Source organism: Chelon labrosus (genome assembly GCF_963514085.1).
Source record: "Chelon labrosus genome assembly, chromosome: 17".
Taxonomy (NCBI): Eukaryota; Metazoa; Chordata; class Actinopteri; order Mugiliformes; family Mugilidae; genus Chelon; species Chelon labrosus.
Genome location: NC_140350.1, coordinates 7,202,745 through 7,222,113, shown reverse-complemented (window position 1 = coordinate 7,222,113; position 19,369 = coordinate 7,202,745). Strand labels below are relative to the sequence as shown.

Below are 19,369 nucleotides of genomic sequence, written 5' to 3'. Positions count from 1 at the left end.
TCAACTGTCTCCAACAACTGGAGTTCAAAAAGTCTCCGCTCAGCTTGAGATAGACATTTAACGTACCGTGCACTTGAATAACAGTGATATTTGATTAGTGGGTTCAGTTTCGGAGGAAGAAAAAGGAAAACGGTTGCGGGTGAATTTGAAGTTTTCAAACTGAAAGAGGAGACGATAGGATTTTTCTCGTGTTCTGCGTTACACAGGCAGCTCGGATTACGTCTGATCTGCAGGTAGCACAACGAGCATCAAATAAAACAGTCCCTGGCTGCGCTGTTTGCTTTTGTCCTGAGCTAAGAATCATTTTAAATATTAAAACCTTTCACTAGAATGCACATACGCGTTTAAACCAGTCCCTGCTCAGACTCACAGGCCTGAAGGTAATCCAGGAAAATAGCTTTCACTGCTACTTCCACTGGTGGAATAGCACTTAAAATCAACTTCATATAGACAGTAACTTCCCTGCCGAGCCTTTGACCTCCTTTATATATCAGTTTGAATTTAACACTTCATTTCAGTACACCTTTTTAAGACATAAGCACAAGAACACAACAAGTACAGAAAGAATGTAAATGTACCTAACCCCCTAGCCGTCCCTAAAAACATGCCAATGCAAAAACATTGTCTTTGGAGAACATGAGAACCATGTCACCGTTGGTGCTATGAGTTAGTGTTGGGCAATTAAAGGATCAGGGCTACTTTTATAAAGTAGGCGGACAGACAAAAAGGTTAAAAAAAAATACATATAAGGGGTTGCTATATTTCATAAATGTATCTGTGGACCTTAGTGAAGTGCATTTAATCTTTATCAATTCACTGAAATAAGGACATCTCTGATCCAAGCCTTGTAGGATGGAGGACAAGGAGACTTCCAACAAAGTAGTATGAGCCGTCCAGTAATTTTTTGGAAGAGTGACTGCAACTAGTGTCGAAGCAAAACGCATCCAACGTCTGGGTTTGTGTTACTGAAGAAGCAAAGCATTAATGTTAATGCTGAGCTTCAGTAGCGGCTCGGTCAGGATGTACAGCGGAAACATGTCCATTACACGTGACCGTCCCCCCTTTTTGCACGTACATCAGCTTACTATTTCCGCTATGCTCCTCTCATCTTTTACATGGCTGCGTTAAAAAAAGAATGACATTTTTAAGGTTACTGCACGGGTCAAAAATATGACATCTTGGATGAGTGGAGGGATTAATCGGTGTTGCGACAAGGGCAGTGGAAACATTAAGACCAGCATTAAAAAACAGATCTTCAAACAAGTGTCAGCAGGTGTCCTGGTTGTTGACCTTGACCTCTGACCTAAATATGATGCCAGTCTATCCGTTGGTAGACAGTTTCTTTTTATGCCATTTTTGAAGAGGACGCTCCCTAACAGGGCGTGAGCGTTAAAGTCTGTCCAAGTTTTTAATAAATGTGCCGCTCATATTCTTACACTTTTACTTTACCAAGCGACACGCTGAAAGCAGGACTTTTAGTGGTCGTGGAAACATTTTTCAGCAGTAGTAGTGGTGCTTCTACACGACTTAAGTGAAGGAGCCCCGGTGCCGGTAGAGGAGGTGAAGTGAAGTTCTATTTCTAGCCTTGTGTTTCTCTTTTGAGTTTGACATACGACCTAGCTGCAGTTTCTCTGCATATTTCCTTCCGCGAGAGTGTGTCGTCATTAAGAACAAATGCAGAAACACTTCCTTCTCATATGTTGACATTATTCATCACACAGGTTATTTCCCTGTTAATGGCAGTAAAAAGCTTTTCTTCAGTTTAGATCAGGGCTTACTGGGTGTTGCATGCCACTCCATTCGTTCCTCCCATATTCCCGTCCATGAGCTATTGTTGTCTGTCCAGAAAAGTAAAGTGAGAAAGGTTCCTGGATACAGGAAAGTGGGGCGGCCTCCGTGGATATCACATCTCAGACACATTATCTTCTAGTGATGATTTCACCTCGTGTTACTTAACTGAACTATAAAGTCACTGCTAGCAATAAATCTTTATTCACTTTACTGTGAGTGTTCAGTCAGCTGTGACCTGCCACCTTCACCAGCCGTGCATAAAAATATCATCAGCAGGTGCCCATGCTGTAAAGTGTAGCTAACAGCTCTCACCGTGCTCACTTCCACAGATTTAAAGTGTCCTCAGTGTGCATGACCCTGATCCTTCCTGTTACAGCGATATCAGTCAACGTAAGAACCCTCTGGCATTAAATATGCTTTCTTCCCAAACAGTTACGCAATCCAACAATAGAGCACTACACCTGAACGGTACCTGATACACGCAAGATTACACCCCACAAGCCTGAGATGTTAATCTGTGCCGGCTAAATAACGACAACAGTCACAGCAACTGGAAAGTGTTTTAAATTCGTCTGGAGACTTTACTCACTGCTGACAACACTGCAGGTGAGTGCAGCCAGATTTCCACACTTCTAGTGTGGCTCATGGTCTTTGCTGCTGCATGTGACTCAGCTTGTCAGTATAAAGCTCCATCTAGTGGCCCAGTTCAGTAAGTACAGTGTTGAGCTCCTCTCTCATGCTAACATTTGCTAACTATAAGTGCAGTTTAAAACTGAAGTTGATTCCAGTCCAGTTAATTCAGGTCTTTAAGGCAGCAGGTGAACTTAATGTGTAGAGAAGAGGAAGGATGATCAGTGATTATTAGGTACAATACATACACTGATCAGGCATTACATTATGACCACCTTCCTAATATTGTGTAGGTCTCCCTTGTGCCTCCAAAACAGTTATGACTCATCAGAGAATGGACATGGGCCTTCTGAGGGTGTCCTGTGTTGTCTGTCAACAGAATGTTGTTAGTGGGGGTCTTTGGGTCCTATGGGTTGAGGGGAGGGGCCTCTGTGAATTATTCCACAGATACTTGATCAGTTTGGGATCTAGTGAACACCTTGTGCTGTTCTTCATGTTTTTTTGAGTTGTTCCTAAAGGATGGACACGCTCTTGAAAAGGCTTGATTCGTGTCCCTTCATCTTCTCCTATAAATATGTTCAATCTGCTTAACACCTCTTTTCTTGTTTCAGATGTGGGAGGTGATGAACCACATGAAAAATCGAGATGTGGAGTTTGAAGCCAGAAGGCTCCTCCACTCTTCAGAGCCCAGGCCTCCCAACTTTCAGTAAGTTGCATCTTCCGCTCATTTCTTCTCAGATGATGTTTGTGTAATTTCTTCAAGTGTTTTAAAACTAACTCGGAATAACTGTAACCCACAGTCATAAAGTCACAAAGACATCCCATGATCATCAGCCAGGCCAAGGAGTATGCCAGGAAGCTGACAGAGCGACAGCTTGAGGCCCCCAGCTCCAAACTGCTGGCACCATGGGAGGTGGTGGTGGAGGTGGTCCCTAAAGTCCTACAGGGCTTCTGGGTTCATTCTCCAACCACTTCCGTGAACATGCCCTCCAAGAAGCTCTGCAAAATGGCTATTGGAGTTACAAGAGCAGTAGAAGAGCGGGTCTACGCTGCTCTGTCGTCCATCTTCCTGCAGGTCACGTTCTCCCGCGCCACAAGAGACAACATGATCAAGTCCATCCAGGAGAACGTTAGACAGGCCTACCCCCAAAACGTCCTGGTCAAGAGTCTCAACAGTTTGATGTTGCAGCATCAGAGATCTGCTCCTGGTTTCCTCCATCTTTCCTCACCACCACTGCTGAACCACCAGTGCTGCTGTATACCTGCCTGGATGCAGCGGAGGAACAACCTACACCCACCCGAGAACAGGAGACCTCTGTGGCTGGGGCTCCATCACCTCCTGTTCCCTCCACTGATGGACCTCCTTCCAGTCCACCAAAGCCAGACTGATCGTCAACAGCTGGCTACATCCAGCCCAGACCCCGAATCTGCTGCGGCTCCATCACCTCCAGCTGCACCTGTAACGGCTGCAGATGAAGCACCAGCTAGTTTTCGGATTCCATCATTGACTTTGTTTTATTCCATGGTCATTTGTTTTCATTTTTATTTCACTGTTTACTTCCATTTTTGTTAATTTTCATTTTATTTAGTTTCATTTCATTTTTGTTTCATTCAGTTTTATTTTGTTTTCATTTTCCTCCATTTTATTTGGAGTTCATGTACATTTACATTTTAGTTTTTATTATTCATTTTCATTTTGTGTTATTTAGTTTGATTTTCTTGTTCATTTGTGTTGTTAATGGTGTTGAGAAAGCTGACTGCAGGTCTCCAGAACCAGAGTCTGCTCTGGCTCCATCACCTCTGTTTACTCTTGTGAGTCCTCCAACTGAGCCCACAAGATGCTGCTGTGGTTTCAGCTCCACCATTTTCATTTTCTTGGTTTTATTTCAATAAATTGTTTTCTTTGTCCCCTTTTGACAGTTCTAAACTGGCTTGTAATTCGTTTTTCTGTGTTAGCCCGGTGATATACTGGCAACCAGTCCGGTTCCTTATGAGACCATGTCGGAAACACTGTAACTTTCATGTTTGCAGTCTTGCCCTGCTACTGTAACAACTAAGTTTTCCACTTGGGGAGTGGTCTCTCTTATTACGTGTTCTCTGTAAAGGGATATGGATGCCTGAATCAAATGTAAAGGTAATCCATCAGGTAGATTCCGAGACATGAGATGGAGAATTGTAGTCCCCTATGGGACAGTCCTGTCCCTGATCTCACTTTGTTGAATAACAGTATTAGCAGGCTCCTAAAAAACCCACAGTTAGCAGGGATTTGACAGAGACTCACATATCTTATAAAACCAACTTTTATTTTTTTTTCCTCGGCCGATAAAAGAAATAAGAAATGTCCACTTTCCCCGGCTTCCTGTAATCCTCGTGCTAATATTAATAATCATAAGAAAAAAGAGAAGATACATAAAACATCACAGACATGGTGCTGCACTGTGGTACAGCTCTGGTGTGGCTAAACAGGAGACATAGTTATGTCTTCACTGCTGTGTCTCTGGATTTGTAGATCACTCCTCTGCTTTTCAGCTCCCTCACCACACCTGCAAAAAAAGTAGAAGATATTTAGCGGCATCAACAGCAGGTAAGCCACATTTAGTAAGGTACGAATTTCAGTCAAGAAACAGACATGTTCATGGTTGCTGTAAGTGAGCATACCTGGAGGTAGTCTGCCTGTCACTGACACTGCGTATACACCTGGCTTGAAGTTTCCTGTAGGATGGAGCAAAAAATAAATAAAAAATACTCCATTGTTCTAAACAGATGTGAAGTAAATTCAGTCCCAATAGGGATGATGGAGTGGTAAAGACACACACAAATAGTCTCTTTCATCTGATTGCTTTTTCATTTCATGTGTGCTTCAGTCCCTCACCTATTCTCTGCCATTTAGCCACCCAGCTGTCTTCAGGACTCATCATGGCTACCACACTGCAAACACAGACCGCAATGGTAAGCAAGAAAAGAGGAATCGGCGTGAAAAATACATACTTGAGGCAAAATCAATGTTTACCCGTCAAACGAGGAACTTGTGCATTCATAAACCATCTCCCTGTTCCCTTTCATCTGAAGGTACGACTCACAGTTGTCACAGCCGTCGTATTCAAACTGGTCGATGGTCTGAAGGAGACAAGGAGGAGGTGAGTTGGGACACACATTATGTTATGGAGAATCTCAAGACCCAGAAGAAACGAAGTAAGATACAAATTACTGTTCCTAAATGTTAACTTTAGTGCACAATGACGACTTGGTCAGCAACTTAAGTGTTATCTAACGGTGAGATGTATTTTAACACGATTTGTGTTGTAAATGCTTGAGTTGACGTCAACACAAGATCATTAACCTACACGACGTGGCTTATTTTAAACAAGTAAGGGCCTCATACATCTTTTTTTTTTTTTTTTTCTGTTGCCATTTCTTCAAGTAATGTATCTATTAAGACGTTATATTATTGTTTTCGTTCACGCAGGAAGCAGCAGAACAATACTGCGCGGCTACATGTTAGCAGCAAAGCTAGCCTAGGAGTTTCTGTTTTTGTGTTAAGGTTTACCTTCACAAGAGAACACAGTAGACAAGCTCGCAGATGACGCAGGTCTTTAGGGACTGTTTCCAGGGCCATTATGTTGAGCTCGAAGAGAAAACACCGAACAATTAGCAAGCAATCAAACCATTTACTGTTTTGAATGTTTTCTCGTCGCTGTTGAATTGCGTCACTAAGCGAGACCGTGGTAAAGGACCCCCTTCAGAATGCGTCACTCTAGAGCGCCTGAATAAAAACCTAATCCTATCAAAGTCGAGGGTTATTCTTGTCTCTAGTGGGTACAAAAATTCGCAATTATTTTTGTATTTGGCCATGGATGGATGCATTTCAACAATCTCTCAGCAATGCAGACAACCTTTCAGTTAGAGCAAATAAGATGCTAGTAAAAATCTTACCTGTCAAACATGTATTACTATCCCATACTTTTAACTCAGGTCTGTTATTACTGTTCCGCCATCTTTTGATTATGAACCATTGACTGTCTATACTGTTATGAACGCATTCACAATTATGTGTTTTAATTTTATAATAATTTATTATTCCCGAAGTGGGAAATTATTGTGCAAGAGGATGGTTACAGAGCAAAATTGCAACACACATAAAAAGTAACTAAGAAACATCATATATATAAGTAAAACATTATATACATTTTTTATTTTATTTTATTATTATTTTTTCAATTAAATCACATTTTAAACAGAGGATGATTTGCAACACTTCCAAGTGCGCAATTCTGCACCTGGAGCACTTTCTGCACATTCCTCTATTTAGCACCCAGTGCTCACTGAATGTCCACTTTGAAAGCAAGACTTAAATCTGAGGAGCTAACCAGCTGATCTCAGAGCCCTGACAGTTGGATCCAGGATCCGATGGAAACTCCAACAGTTCCTCCAACGGTTCGGGAACCTCCAACGGTTTTGAGTGAGAGCAGGAGGCTCCTCGTCTTTGGCGACCCGGCCGGTACGATCATCACACCCTTTCTCTCTCTGCGTGGCATGACTCAAAATATAGCAGGTAACATGGAAAGAATTATATTTATTTATTTTTATTTCAAGCTAAACTGCGGATAGTGAGCAATAAATCATGGAGCCGTTGCTTGGTGCGCTAACACACAACCAGTGCTAATATTAGCTAATGCTAACTGAGTGCCAGTTAGGCTAACAATTAGCATTTTTTTTTTCTTGGACATGAAACAGTTACAAATTTACACTATTTTAATTTTAAATTATTTTCATTGGTATTGCAAAATAAGAAATTAAAGGAATGGTAGTTGTTAATTTCTTTAATCGTTAATTTGGGAGAAAATTAAGTGTATGGTTGGTTTTAAAGTGTGCAGTCTTAGCTCCGTTAGCAGCTTTATAACCGTATTGAAAATGTAATGTTGGCTAAGTTTACTAACTGTTGACATCTGACCTCAGATGAGGTGGAGCAACAATAATACTAAGTTAAATAATGTTTTTTGTTTCCAGTGACACAGACAGAAGCATGGATGGACAGAGTTCTCTCCCAGACAGCATTAATCCCAACAATTTTCCTGCCAAGCTGTGGCGTTTGGTGAACAACCCGGCATACAAAGCCATCTGCTGGGACGACAGTGGCGAGATCATCGCCATCAACCAGCAGCTCTTCGAGAGACAGATCCTGTCTCCCAGGGCCATCAGCGTGGACAGCGTGGACTCCTTCAAGACGACCAACTTCTCCAGTTTTGTCCGTCAGCTCAATCTGTATGGCTTCAGGAAAGCAGACTCGCCGGTCGACTCTCAGCCCAGCTGGTACAGTGGGACGATCCACTACTTTTACAGCTCAAACTTCCAGCGTAACCGACCGGAGCTGGTTGCAAACCTCAGGAGGCTCACCGTGGACAATAAGGCCAAGCTGCAGGCCGGTCTGAGCGTCAGCTGTCGGCCCCCGGGTCGGAACCAGCGGTGCAGCTGTGCTGATGATGGCAGAGGTAAAAATGTGAAAACTGACTAGTAGCATTGCATGACTACGGATGAGTTATTTTAGTGATGATGACAGCACAGGGGTTGTCCTATGGTGGTATGTGTTATATTGTCTTACTGTACAGCAATCAGCTACAACAAATAAACCATTGACAGGAGAAGTAAATAAGACATACTTAGACATGCATCACCCAGACTGACCAGACCAGGCTCCCCCACCCCATAGCAATGACACTTATTGATGGTTCATTTGAACATCTACCTTTTAGCACCAATACTACAGTCTTATTCTGTCTAACAGGTTGTTGTCATGCTCTGTTGTTTTTTTTGCAGTTTCTGCTGGAAGCTCTTCAGCTCATCCTTACTATCCAAATAAAGCCCAGGCCATGAAATCACACATTGGAACCCCACTCCCACCTCGATACCTGATAAGGGGTCACGGTGCAACACTGCCTCCCTCCGTCTTTGCTATAGACAAAGCGATGCCTGCTCCTTTGAACCACCACTTCGCTGGTTTAGCTTCGAGCTCCAATGCTGTGCAAGTTCAACAGCGTTTTCTGGCCCCCACAAACCAGGGAAGTCCAAATGTCACGAGTTTTAACCCCCGTGGTGGCCAGTATCAGCCTGGCTATTATTCCACAGGTGAGCAGGGAACTGTAAATAGTCTTGTTTTTATAGTTTTTATATCGCGCTTTTCTACCTATTGGTACTGAAAGAGTTTTACAGTCACATTGGCACTACCTATTGAGCCACAACCGCCCAGCTGTATGTGCAGTAAATGTTATTTATTAAGCATGAATGCAAAAAAAGCCTTCATTTAAACATTTTTGTCTTTTCTGAAGGTTGCCTTTGCTGCCATCCAAACTTTGTAGCATCACATTTGGCAGGAGGTGGCCTTCAGACAGGGCTGTTCTCGCCCCAGAGTTACTATCAGGTAGGTATATTATCAAAGTAGTGTGTTCACTCTGTCATGTGATTAATGATTGTTCACATGCTGTATAATAATTAGCAATTCATTGAGGCTGATTCTTTTAAAACATGCATTGTGTCTAAAACATTTTAGGCAGGATATCCCGTGGATACATTGTGTCACGGGGACAACCACCAGAGCATAAAGAATAAGGAAAGCCATGAGGAGAAAAAATGTGACATTAACTTGGACGTAATTCTCCAGATTGCAGACGAAGTGATGCAGACTCCGTCCACTAACTACCTGATTAAAGTTGAGACCCCAGAGAAGTCACCACCTGCATCACAGCCCCCCTCCAACACCTGTCACAGCAGTGACGCCGCCGCACCCATTATATTGTCTGTGTCGAGCAATGCCCACCTAGATAAATACAGAGAGCAGGAGGACTCTGTGATTTCAGTGCCTGAGCAAATGCCTGAGGATGCTATATTTGAGGTAAGCTTCTACATTGTTGACATCATGAAGGCTTTGAAACCAGAAATACATCCACGGTATTATATTTATGCTTGATAGGCTGTGTAGTACAGAGCAGGTATAGCAGAAGACTTCAATTATTTGCTGTGGTCTGTATCCCGGTAAGGTTGCCAGTGACCACTCAAAGGACTCTGAGGTCATATGTGTCGAGGTTGGCAAGGGTGCCTGGGATACCAGTCAGGATGATATGAGCAGTGGCACAGGGAGTACAGCAGATCTTTAGGTAAGAGGTGCATTAAGGGAGCACGTTCAGAGTAAAAATACTGTTTGAATGTTTGAACAAAAGCCGTGTTTTTCATTCTAGATGTCAGCTTGTTGACTGGCATTTGACAGGGAGCCCTGATTCACTCCAGGATGTGATGTTAATACCTTACTTTAGCAGGACTTCATTCTCTATTTGATTATTTCTTGTGTAAAAGTTCAGTTTATTTAAATCTTTCTAATGCTGTAGTTAAATATTTTCTATTTTATGCAGTTGCATACTAGTGGTTTGCCTTCCTTTCAACTGTTTAGAAAAACAAATGTAATATTTTTGCACTACTTGTAACGCAGTACATTTAAAAACAAAAGCATAATACGCTTTACCGCCACATCCAAAAAACAAAGTATTATTTCCAAGTTTGCTTGTGATGTTTTTAATGAATTGTATTTTAAAGTCTTGTTCCAGGCATATTTCTTGAAGAATTGTTTTAAATAACAAAATGCAGGCACTTGCCATGGCAGCTTGGAACAATATACTGTAAAAGGCAAATATGCAATTTTTGTATATGAAAATAGTGACCGAAAGGCCTTTATATTTTTCGCTGCATCTCTTTGTGGGTGCATTGTTTTTAAAACGTGTAAGTGTCGTAATTTCGAAGGCACTTGTGTAAAGTGTTATCATTAAAATGGTACGTAGTTTTCCTCTGGATGTGCGTTTTATTACTAATGACGGTGTCTGTGAGTTGTTCAGACACTAGAGGGAGCCACTCACTTGTGTTTGATGATCGCTGCTGCTCCGCCCTCGATTTTCAACGCTGCCTTCAGGTGCTACACTGAAGTTCCGGCCTTGTTAAACGCGTAACAGTGAAACACTTTAAATAATAATAATAATAATAATAATAATAAAATAAAATCGTTTTTTAACATTTACGTGCCACTGGTGAACATGAGAATGCTTGTTAAAACGTAATAGCTCATGCACATTAAAAGGAATTTGATGGAAAATATAAAGCGTCAGTGACTATTTAAATGTTCAGTGCTTGTTTAAACGGCCAGTGTCTGTCTAAACGTATTTCCGATAATAGGATAAAATTAATACGCGTAATGCCTGCGAACACTTTTTATTTACATGGTGCCTTTGTTCGTATCATTCCCAATTCCAAAAAAGTTCTATTAGTCACAGGACGTTTTGATGAAGGTTCCAGTCTCCGTTAGCACGTGAAGGCAGCAGGACGGTGAGCAGGTAGACTGTCAATGAGATCCCCGGGAAGCGACAGAGAGTCCGGGAGGTAGACTTTAGGGACGGAGTCATAACTGTACACTGTGTCTCTCCGCCTTATCAACTTTATATGGAGACCTCGAGGAGGGTGGACCACCTCTAGTTCGCACTTTTTGCTGCGTTTCTTCTCCGTATTCACTGAGAAGTTTAATAAACGATTCATTTTCCCCTCTGTGTTCTCGGGAGGATAGGGTCTAACTTCTCACACTGCGGCGGAGCTTGTGGACTCTGGGGGAGCAGTTTTTTTTCCCCCTCAACGAGTTGCTTTAAATGAGGACCGTTTGAAAACACGTCGATGGCTCTGCTACAGGAGCTGCTCCGGTTCGGACCCAACGTAATTACCAAGTTATACGTAAAGTAAACGCTGCGTTGGCTTGTGCTAATAATTCGATATAGCGGCGTGCTGAATTTAACGGCTTCTTCAAGGATTATTTTTCGCAACTCCTGTGCTGTAAAAAAATATTATTGCCCAACTTTTCGGCACCGCATTTGTCCGTCAGCATGCGCTGTAACTCCGCGGCGGCAACCTGTAGCTCAGCCTTTGAAGTTGACGCCGTCTCTCTTTGGGGGATTTATCCAGAAAATGCGGCGCCCACAGGACGGGCTTGTCTTTTGACGCCTTGTCAGCTCGCGTTTGGTCGCAAAATGTGATTGAGGAGTTCGGCGAACCGGTGCGCACTGTGATAGAATACAGTTCTTTGGATACGGGACACACGCCGTTGCCAGGACCTGTCAACGCAAACACGCCGCAAATGAGGACATTTGTTGTCTGTCTGGCGAAGAGCAGCCCGTTGGAAACCAATGCACACTTCAAGATCTGACACAACGCGGTGCGTCCTCACGGTGCACTGGTGCACGCAGTGCTCCACCAGCCACATTAATGACACTGGATACAAGCGCATTAGTTGGCCACTAACATATCAGTTTGTGTAACAAAGCGCTTGGCTCCATGTGAGAGGTTTGTGTAGAGTCTGAACATGAACTCTGGAGCCGAATGGAAGTTTTAGGACGTTCACGCCTGACTTACGATGGAAGTCCGTCTGCTTTAAAAAAGTTTGGATCTTAAAAAGTACTCTCCGAGGCTGAAAGAAGAAGTGGGACCTCTGTGTGAACCTGTGTATATATAAATCTTTTCGGTGTTTTGTTTGTACCCGCGGTGCTTGCCTGCTTTGAAGTCCACCATGTGCGGCCGGGCACCGCCGCTTCAGCCGAGGCCATGACCGTCCACCAGCGGCGCCTGGCCGGGCTCTGGCCGTGGCTGCTCATGGCGGCCCTGCAGGTGGTGCTGGGCCAGCCGGGCCTGGAGTCCGAGCGGCCGGCCCTGCGAGCGGTCATCAAGGTGACACTGCTGAAGCACGAGCCGACGGGGAAACCCATCATCTTGGAAGGGGTGTTCGTGGGAGGAAGTGCGGGCAAAGCGGAGGGCAAACTAATGCAGGTAAGGTGTTATTAAAGAGTGTCTATGCCGCATGCACACACCAGGGTCTCCCTGGTTCTCTCCCCATTTACCTCCAAACACAGTCCACCCAGACACCTGAGCTGTTGAAACTACCCTTCTTGGAGAGCTGCTGCCCCATTAAATATGTGCATTGCCACATCGTGGATAAGTGTGAATGCTCTTCATACAGTTTTATTAAATCAGATCAGGGTTACTACACTAAAACCTCATCATGCTTTGGGGCCTCCTCAACAGCTCCACTCTTAACATGTACTACGGTCACTAACTGTGCAACATGGAGAGCAGTAAGTGAATAATCAAAGCCTATAGATGTGAATGGCTCCATGTAAAAAGCCTTCATTTGAGCAGTTTACAGAAAGAACTCACTACTCTGTTTTTAGTGCATCAGTCCCTTAGCCTCACGTGTGTTCTCCAACTTTAAGTTTACACCGAATCCGCTGTCTGATAAACAAAATGATTTGTACTCGTTGAACTGTGCTCCCATCAAAATACTGTAGTGACCATGGGTTACATAGAGCCTGCTCATAGCACCGCACTTTCCACTCGGCATGTGATGACAGAATATCTAAATTCCTTTAACAATAGTGATGACAAACAGGTGTTATTAAGGTTAGTTTGTTTTCAGTCTATTTTTACCCACCCTTGAAAACAGTGGTTTAGTTGAGGTTGCCAACTTTTCTTTAGATGTCTTATTTCTAAGGTGACAGCTTTGTTTTGCAGCACCTATTTTTGGCATCTATTGCTCTTGCAGCATATTTAATATCAAGGTGTGGTCGAAAGACTGTTAAATAACACTGCAAATCATGTTGAGACCCATGTAAACCTATAATTTAAGCAAAGTGTTTTTGTACCGTTTAGATAAAAACACGCCGTTAACCCTGTAAATGTAAAGTATGTGGTCTATTCAGTGTGCATATTTAGGATTCAGGAGTGGATTAAGGTTCCCGGAGCCGAAAAGCTCGGCTGTGTCAATTTATTTACCGTCTCCAAAGAAACGGGACGACAGATATGAGGTACTGTAGGATCTTGTCTCTCTTCACTCACCAGGTGTGGGAGCTTTTGTGAATGGTGAGCCAGATGCTGGAGTTTGCCATAATTGATAAGGATTTACATGGCTTCTTCATGGAGAAAGCCCAGCATTAGGCCCAGTGAAAAGCCACGGCTGTTTTTCTCTCTGGTTAAAGCTGCTCTGACTTCAGTGTGTCTGTGTGGGATGTTGACTACATGTTTTGGATGCATATCGTGGAGATCAAAGGCACCTCCAGCTTTCTGGGATTTCCAGCTTTTCTTTAACTTTTATTTTTTTTCCACATAAAACCTTTCCACAATTTGCAGAGTGGTGGGATTTGATCGAGGATTAAAGAGTGATGTGTGCGAATACTTTCCTAAAGGTGTGAACGAAGGTGCACCGGTGCCTCATTCAAACCAGCACTTTTATCTGTGCTGCAGTCAGAATGGCGGCAGCCTCAGTCTCTGCTGATAAGATCCTTTTTTCCTTATTTTTGCTGCTTGAAGTTTGCGCAGTTGGTTTGGTTCGCTCCTCTGTTTTCTGTACCTCCAAGTCAGGCCAGGTTTTCGTTCTGCCTAACGTGTAGCTTTGTCACACTCTCTCTTCTGAGGCTGTTCTCACAGTGCACAGAGGCGGTGTTATGCTGCAGGATGCTCTTTGTTGCAGGTAAGGCCTGTTCTAACAGGTCTTGGTTGCCTCTGCAGGCGGCTTTACGGTCCCGCTTTATGTTCTTGTCTTCCAGTGGATGAGGGGGATGAAGGCTGGGAAGTTCCATAGATAGTTTCACTGCCTCACTCTGTCCAGTTTCTTTCTTAGGACTACACTCTGGCTTCTGTGTGATATATACCTATATATTTGTAAGCAACAGGTTACTTCCTGTCTGAGACAACAGCATTTCATAGGCTCTAGGTATTGTTGCTCATTCTAGCTACATCTTTATCAACATGTCGCTCCTCCCGGCTTTTGGTTTTCTTTTGGCAGTAGTCTTGTGCTATTTCTCCTACACATCATCTCATCCTGCTTTGATCATGCTTTCTAACTTGTGTGGGACAAACTCAAACTTCTTGGGATACAAGAAGTGTATTCAAGTCATGAGACTTTACTTTTGTGTGTATCTCCCTCTGATCTATTAAACTGTGGTCTCCCTGGAAGTATGCCCTGTCCTCTGAATGCACACGTTCATTGGAACACTGGCTGGGGACTGGCCAGTACTATTTGGACAAATACAAGTACTGAGGAATTTTGTCTCTCCCTCCAAAAAATGAAGCTAAGTGATGTCCAGAGGAGATCTCCGATGGCTGCTGAGATCATGCTGAACTTGAGAGGACTGTTGTTGAACTTTCCTCTGGTCTCTGCTGGGAGCAGGAGATGGAGTTCATCCTCTTAACACACACAGCGGCCAATTAAACATCATAAAAGCTCCACCTATTTTCACTTAAAGCCATCTTGACTTTCTTTTCTTCCTTTTCTGCATTGTAGTTTTTGCGTCTTTGTTCTTTGAAATGTTGACTTGACCTCTGAGAGCCCCGTCAAATACATCAACTGTAATTAAGGCAGGCCGGGCAGTTGACTGAACACCAGTTAACTCTGCACCACTCCACATTCTTTCGTCTCCCTTCTCAGTGTCCCACAAGGTACTGAATGCCTCCTCGTCTCTCTCCTAGAGCCCTCAACTGTCTGAGGCCACTATCTGCACAAACCTAAACTTACCCCCCTCCCCAGCTGGCCCTCAGCACGGCCGTTTGGGAACGAGGGATGGGAGGGCGGAGGGGGCGCTGAGGGAGAACATCAAAGTGTGGCCAGTTCCGAACGTGAGCTGGGATGATTAAAAGCTGAGACTGTTTACACTGCACTTCCCATATGGGCCCTCTCATCCCCCTCCCTCTAGATTTCCTGTCCATACTTCCTATCTCCCTGGATGAGATAACAGCCTGTCCAAGGCTCCTCAGGCCTCCTAACTACTTTACATTGCTGGAGTTACTGTAGTGCATAGTTTTGCTTTTGACATATGGCATAACAAATTGTTTGAAAGTTTTGTAAAGTATGTGCAGGTGCTTTTTGTATTTCAGGCCTCTACAGTCTTGACCTCTACAATGAATGAAAATAGACGGAATGCTGATAACAAGTGTTTTGCTCTTGTTCCTTGATTTCATTTCACAGAAAAACACCAGTTGTTTGCTTCCTAATGTAATTACCTCCCACATTTGGCAATCAGATTCATTCTTGCATCTTTTCCCGATATAGTCACAGTGAAGATGCCTACTCTAAATTTCACAGTCACAGTGCTCATGCCCAGCTGGTATGGACACCATATGAGACCTCAACCTAAACAGCATTAGAATCACGTCCCCATCCGTCCCCTGGGCCCCTCGGCGACACTGGCAGTTAGATAAAGGTTTGAATAAAGTCGCCATAAGCTCACAATTTCCCCCCGCTTTGCCCCAGTTCATGTTTAAAAGAACTGTGACTTTTCTGTGATTAACTGCTGTTTGTTTAGAACGTGAGGCCGTTCAGGGACAAACGGCAACTCTGAAGTCAGCGTGTAACATTAAGAACATGCTCGGTGCTGTTCATACAGAGCTTATTTACATTCTTTTACTTGGTCAGCTAACACAGATCTGCTGTCGAGGAGTGCTTTTCTTTCCGTAAGTCCATCAGTTCAGCTTACCTGCTTTTGCTTTGCTACCGTTCACCTTCACTCAAGGAGACTACAGTTGTGTGTTGCTCATCCCTCGAACAGACCCCCATGTGTGTCCAGGCTATCAGACAATCCTTGGGCTAATGGTTTCTCCTGAGCAGGGATCTGACAAAGCTGCAGCCTGCAGCACAGGAAGCTGCTGCTGTCTTGTCCACCCTCTTCCACAAGAGATGGCTGACGGGATGTTTCTCAGGGCACTGGGAAAAAGGGAGAAGCAGGTATGGGGAAACATTGCAAACCTCTTAATACTACCGGCCGCCCCCTTCTTTTTTAGTCATTAGACCAGGTCTGGAATTCTTGAATGTTATACAACACATTCTTGTCTCCCTTTCATAGGTCCTCTCATGCAAATAACCAGCGAGGGTCTCTGTCTTCAGTGTACATTCTACACTATCTCTGTTTCACTCACCAGCCGCTCCCTCATACATTTACAAGAGAGTTGCGTATTTAATTCCATGTTTTTTTGTAGCACACCCATGTAGAGCATGCAAGCACACACACACACACACATGGAGTGTGTGGAGTGTGGTAAAGGCATTACTACTGGATTATCTGTGAACCAGCCCTCAGGCAGGGTGAGCTGGAGAGGATGGATGAGGAAAAGAAGCAACATCAGAGCAGAAACAAACAGCGTTACCAAACTTTGCATTAAAGCCAGGGCTTGTCTTTCTACACCACTATATTTGTGGGTGTGCTCTCACATTCGCACACTTAAAATGTCCCAGACAGAGTGATGGAAAAACTTGAAATGCGCACACACTCAAATTAAATGTTAATGATACAGGCTTTGTCTCGCTCTTCGTTTGGAGCGTTTTTATTGTCTGTCCCTCTGAGAAACCGCCGAAGGAGTAGCAAATGTACGCAGCTCTTTTAAGTTGTGCCATTATGCAGCCAAGCATCCATTACAATGGAGAGGAGTGAGTCACCGCCGACTGTAAAAGTACACAAGCACACACATACATTCATTTTCCTTTGATGGTAGCATACCTTACACTGGGCCAAACACGGCCCGGGTGCTTTCAGGGTCAGTGGAATTCAATTATGTAAAATGCCCAGGGTTAAACAGTCGAGAATATCTTGGCATTTTTGCATTCTCGGTGAGATGTGTATCTTGTGCGACCTTTCTGTATTTGTCCCGACAGCTCAGGTCAAGTGAAGCACCTGTCTCTTTCCAGTTGAAACCGATCCACCGGGAGTACAGTACTGCTGATCCATAGTGGGCGTGGAGGCCGAGCTATCCCTTCCCTGGGGCTCAAGGCCACATTTATAGAGATTCACAGAGAACCCCGTTGCAACAGACGACAATTGTGCAATATGGCAGGAGAATTCATTTGCTACTGGTGGGAATGTTGGCTTTAAGTTTTATATCCTCCTCCAGGTAAAAGATAATAACCACTAGGATGGAGTGACTAAAAAGCACATGCATACCTGCTGTAAGTTTTCACCTTAATTTGATCATTTACAAATGAAGTTTTTATGAGTGTAAGCTGTAACTGTGTAATCCTCAAAAGATGTCAATAAATATTAAACAAAGTTGGTTCATTTATCAAATTCCAAAACATTCCAGTCTACACTTGTGACATTGCCTTCAGGGTGACGGTGTTAGTCAGTCCAAGTCCTTTTGTCCAGACTGAAATATCTCAACAGCTATCTGATGGCGCGTCATGCAATCTGGGACAGATGTAGTTACACAGAAGACGATGCCTAATAACTTTTGTGAGCCTTTTAACTTAGCCCTGTGATAGACTGGCGACCTGTCCAGGGTGTACCCCGCCTCCTGCCCCATGACAGCTGGGACCCTTCACAGGACAAACGGTTACGGAAGATGAAGGAATGAATGAGCCTTTAAACTTTTTGTATAGCACTACGAGCAAGTCGAGACGTCCACATCTTATCGGTGGATAGATAAGCTTCCCAGTCCCCTGACTTTTTGTCTGTTTTTTTGACATTAACAACAATAAGCTATTGGATAGGTTGCCAATTCGAGTTGCCCTTAAGGTGAGCTGTTAGTGTTCATTGTTACTATGGTTTATACTTTATTGTTGGCATCAGTGGCTTTTGAATGTTGTTCTGCTGACCTACAACTCGAATATCTGTTGAAATGTTGTTAGCAATTTGCTCAGACCTGCATTGAGCTCCTAGCATGGCTGTGCACTCATAGTTCTGTTAATTATCTGTGCTTCAGTATCTCTTTCGCCTTTCCCGTTATGTCATGCAATATTCAGAAACAAAGAAAACAGGATTTAATTTTCACTTTACGTGGATTCAGCCACCGTCAGTAGTCAGGGGAGCAGTTCTGCAGATGCAAGATGAACAAGGTATGATTCTGTCTAACAAAAACAAGTTCACAAGGTTCATTCAGACCTTGATAATAATAAAGAATTGTAGTGGTGCTATAAACTTTGCTTTCATGTGATGATCAAAATGTGTTTCTGACTTGGAAAACTGACATGAGCATACAGCACAGTCAGAATGACAACAAATTGGAAATGTCACGTACGCAGAAGCGCTGCAGATTTGAGCAACCCTGACCCAAACCTGGCAAATGTTCCAGTTGTGTCACTCTCTAATTTCATCTCTCGCAAGAGCCTAACACAAAACATTTGAGCAAATACACATTTTCATGATTGACGTACAGTACATATGTTTGATATTATGGCCGAGTGTTATGGCTCCCCTGGCGCACTTCCTTTTATCTTTGTTGTCACATAAATACTGGTAACGCCTATCAGTGTGTTATTTAAGTGATTAGAGCCAAAAAATACAACACATCTTGTTCGTAGCATCCAACTAAAAACCACGCAATCTCACCAAAGTCAAAACAATGACTTCCAGTGAGTGCACTATACGACACAAATTATTCTGCTTTGTTTTGCATGCTGTCTTGCATTTAACAGTTAATACTCTTTTCATTTTAGTCATGAAGTTGGTCTCTAATAACTTCTGCCTTGCCTGCAGTGGCAAGAGCAGGCTACTCTGTTTCCGCTCACATCAAAGGCCCACAAGCTTCTCTGCAGTTTTTCATTGCGCTGCCTGTCTCGCTCCTCTTTCTCCCAACAGCGCAGCTCCAAATTCCTCCTCCTCACCTCCTCTCCTCTAACCAGCCCTCTCTTGTTTCTTGACAGCTCTTTAAAACGGTTGTAATTCATTGCATGCGCTTTAGTTTCGAGGACAAAAATGGTTACATGTACTCAAAAGGCAGGAAGCGCTTAGCTTGCTGAGAGGTTGGAGGAAAAGAGTCATCACCATACCACAGATAAATGCTGTCTGACAAACTCCCTCCCTCCCTCGCTACGGCTCCCTGTGGCTCATTTAGTCACTCTCTCAGGCATTTTTTTAATATGTCTTTGTACTCGCCGCTTTGGCAAATACAGCCA

At 43.5% G+C, this 19,369-nt stretch overlaps 3 protein-coding genes across 3 annotated transcripts in view; 2 read left to right on the top strand and 1 right to left on the bottom strand.

The window, feature by feature from the left end:
• Positions 1–4,703: 4,703 nt before the first annotated feature.
• Positions 4,704–6,462, bottom strand: supt4h1 (SPT4 homolog, DSIF elongation factor subunit). Its single transcript, XM_084565447.1, has 5 exons — positions 5,969–6,462; positions 5,432–5,538; positions 5,294–5,349; positions 5,080–5,133; positions 4,704–4,964 (listed from the first exon to the last, which is right to left on the bottom strand). Exons 1-5 carry the CDS (start codon positions 6,035–6,037, stop codon positions 4,897–4,899), a joined length of 354 nt encoding a protein of 117 aa, XP_084421573.1. The 5' UTR covers positions 6,038–6,462; the 3' UTR covers positions 4,704–4,896.
• Positions 6,463–6,845: 383 nt separating this feature from the next.
• hsf5 (heat shock transcription factor family member 5) lies at positions 6,846–10,242 on the top strand. Its single transcript, XM_084564924.1, has 2 exons — positions 6,846–6,973; positions 7,429–10,242. Exon 2 carries the CDS (start codon positions 7,445–7,447, stop codon positions 7,931–7,933), a length of 489 nt encoding a protein of 162 aa, XP_084421050.1. The 5' UTR covers positions 6,846–6,973; positions 7,429–7,444; the 3' UTR covers positions 7,934–10,242.
• Positions 10,243–10,495: 253 nt separating this feature from the next.
• rnf43 (ring finger protein 43) overlaps positions 10,496–19,369 on the top strand; it is an 81,724-nt gene continuing 72,850 nt past the window's right edge. Inside the window, exon 1 of the mRNA XM_084565332.1 lies at positions 10,496–12,264. Coding sequence (XP_084421458.1) covers positions 12,043–12,264 — 222 coding nt within the window. The 5' untranslated portion in view covers positions 10,496–12,042. The remainder of the gene's footprint in view (positions 12,265–19,369) is intronic.

What these genes read in the sequence shown, in the direction of transcription:
- supt4h1 (XM_084565447.1), bottom strand. Translation starts at nt 6,037, where the DNA reads ATGGCCCTGGAAACAGTCCCTAAAGACCTGCGTCATCTGCGAGCTTGT. An exon ending in ACAAGTTCCTCGTTTGACGG is followed by an intron (nt 5,350 to 5,431) that starts GTAAACATTGAT and finishes CTGTGTTTGCAG; the next exon opens with TGTGGTAGCCATGATGAGTC. An exon ending in GGCTAAATGGCAGAGAATAG is followed by an intron (nt 5,134 to 5,293) that starts GTGAGGGACTGA and finishes TCCATCCTACAG; the next exon opens with GAAACTTCAAGCCAGGTGTA.
- hsf5 (XM_084564924.1), top strand. Translation starts at nt 7,445, where the DNA reads ATGGATGGACAGAGTTCTCTCCCAGACAGCATTAATCCCAACAATTTT.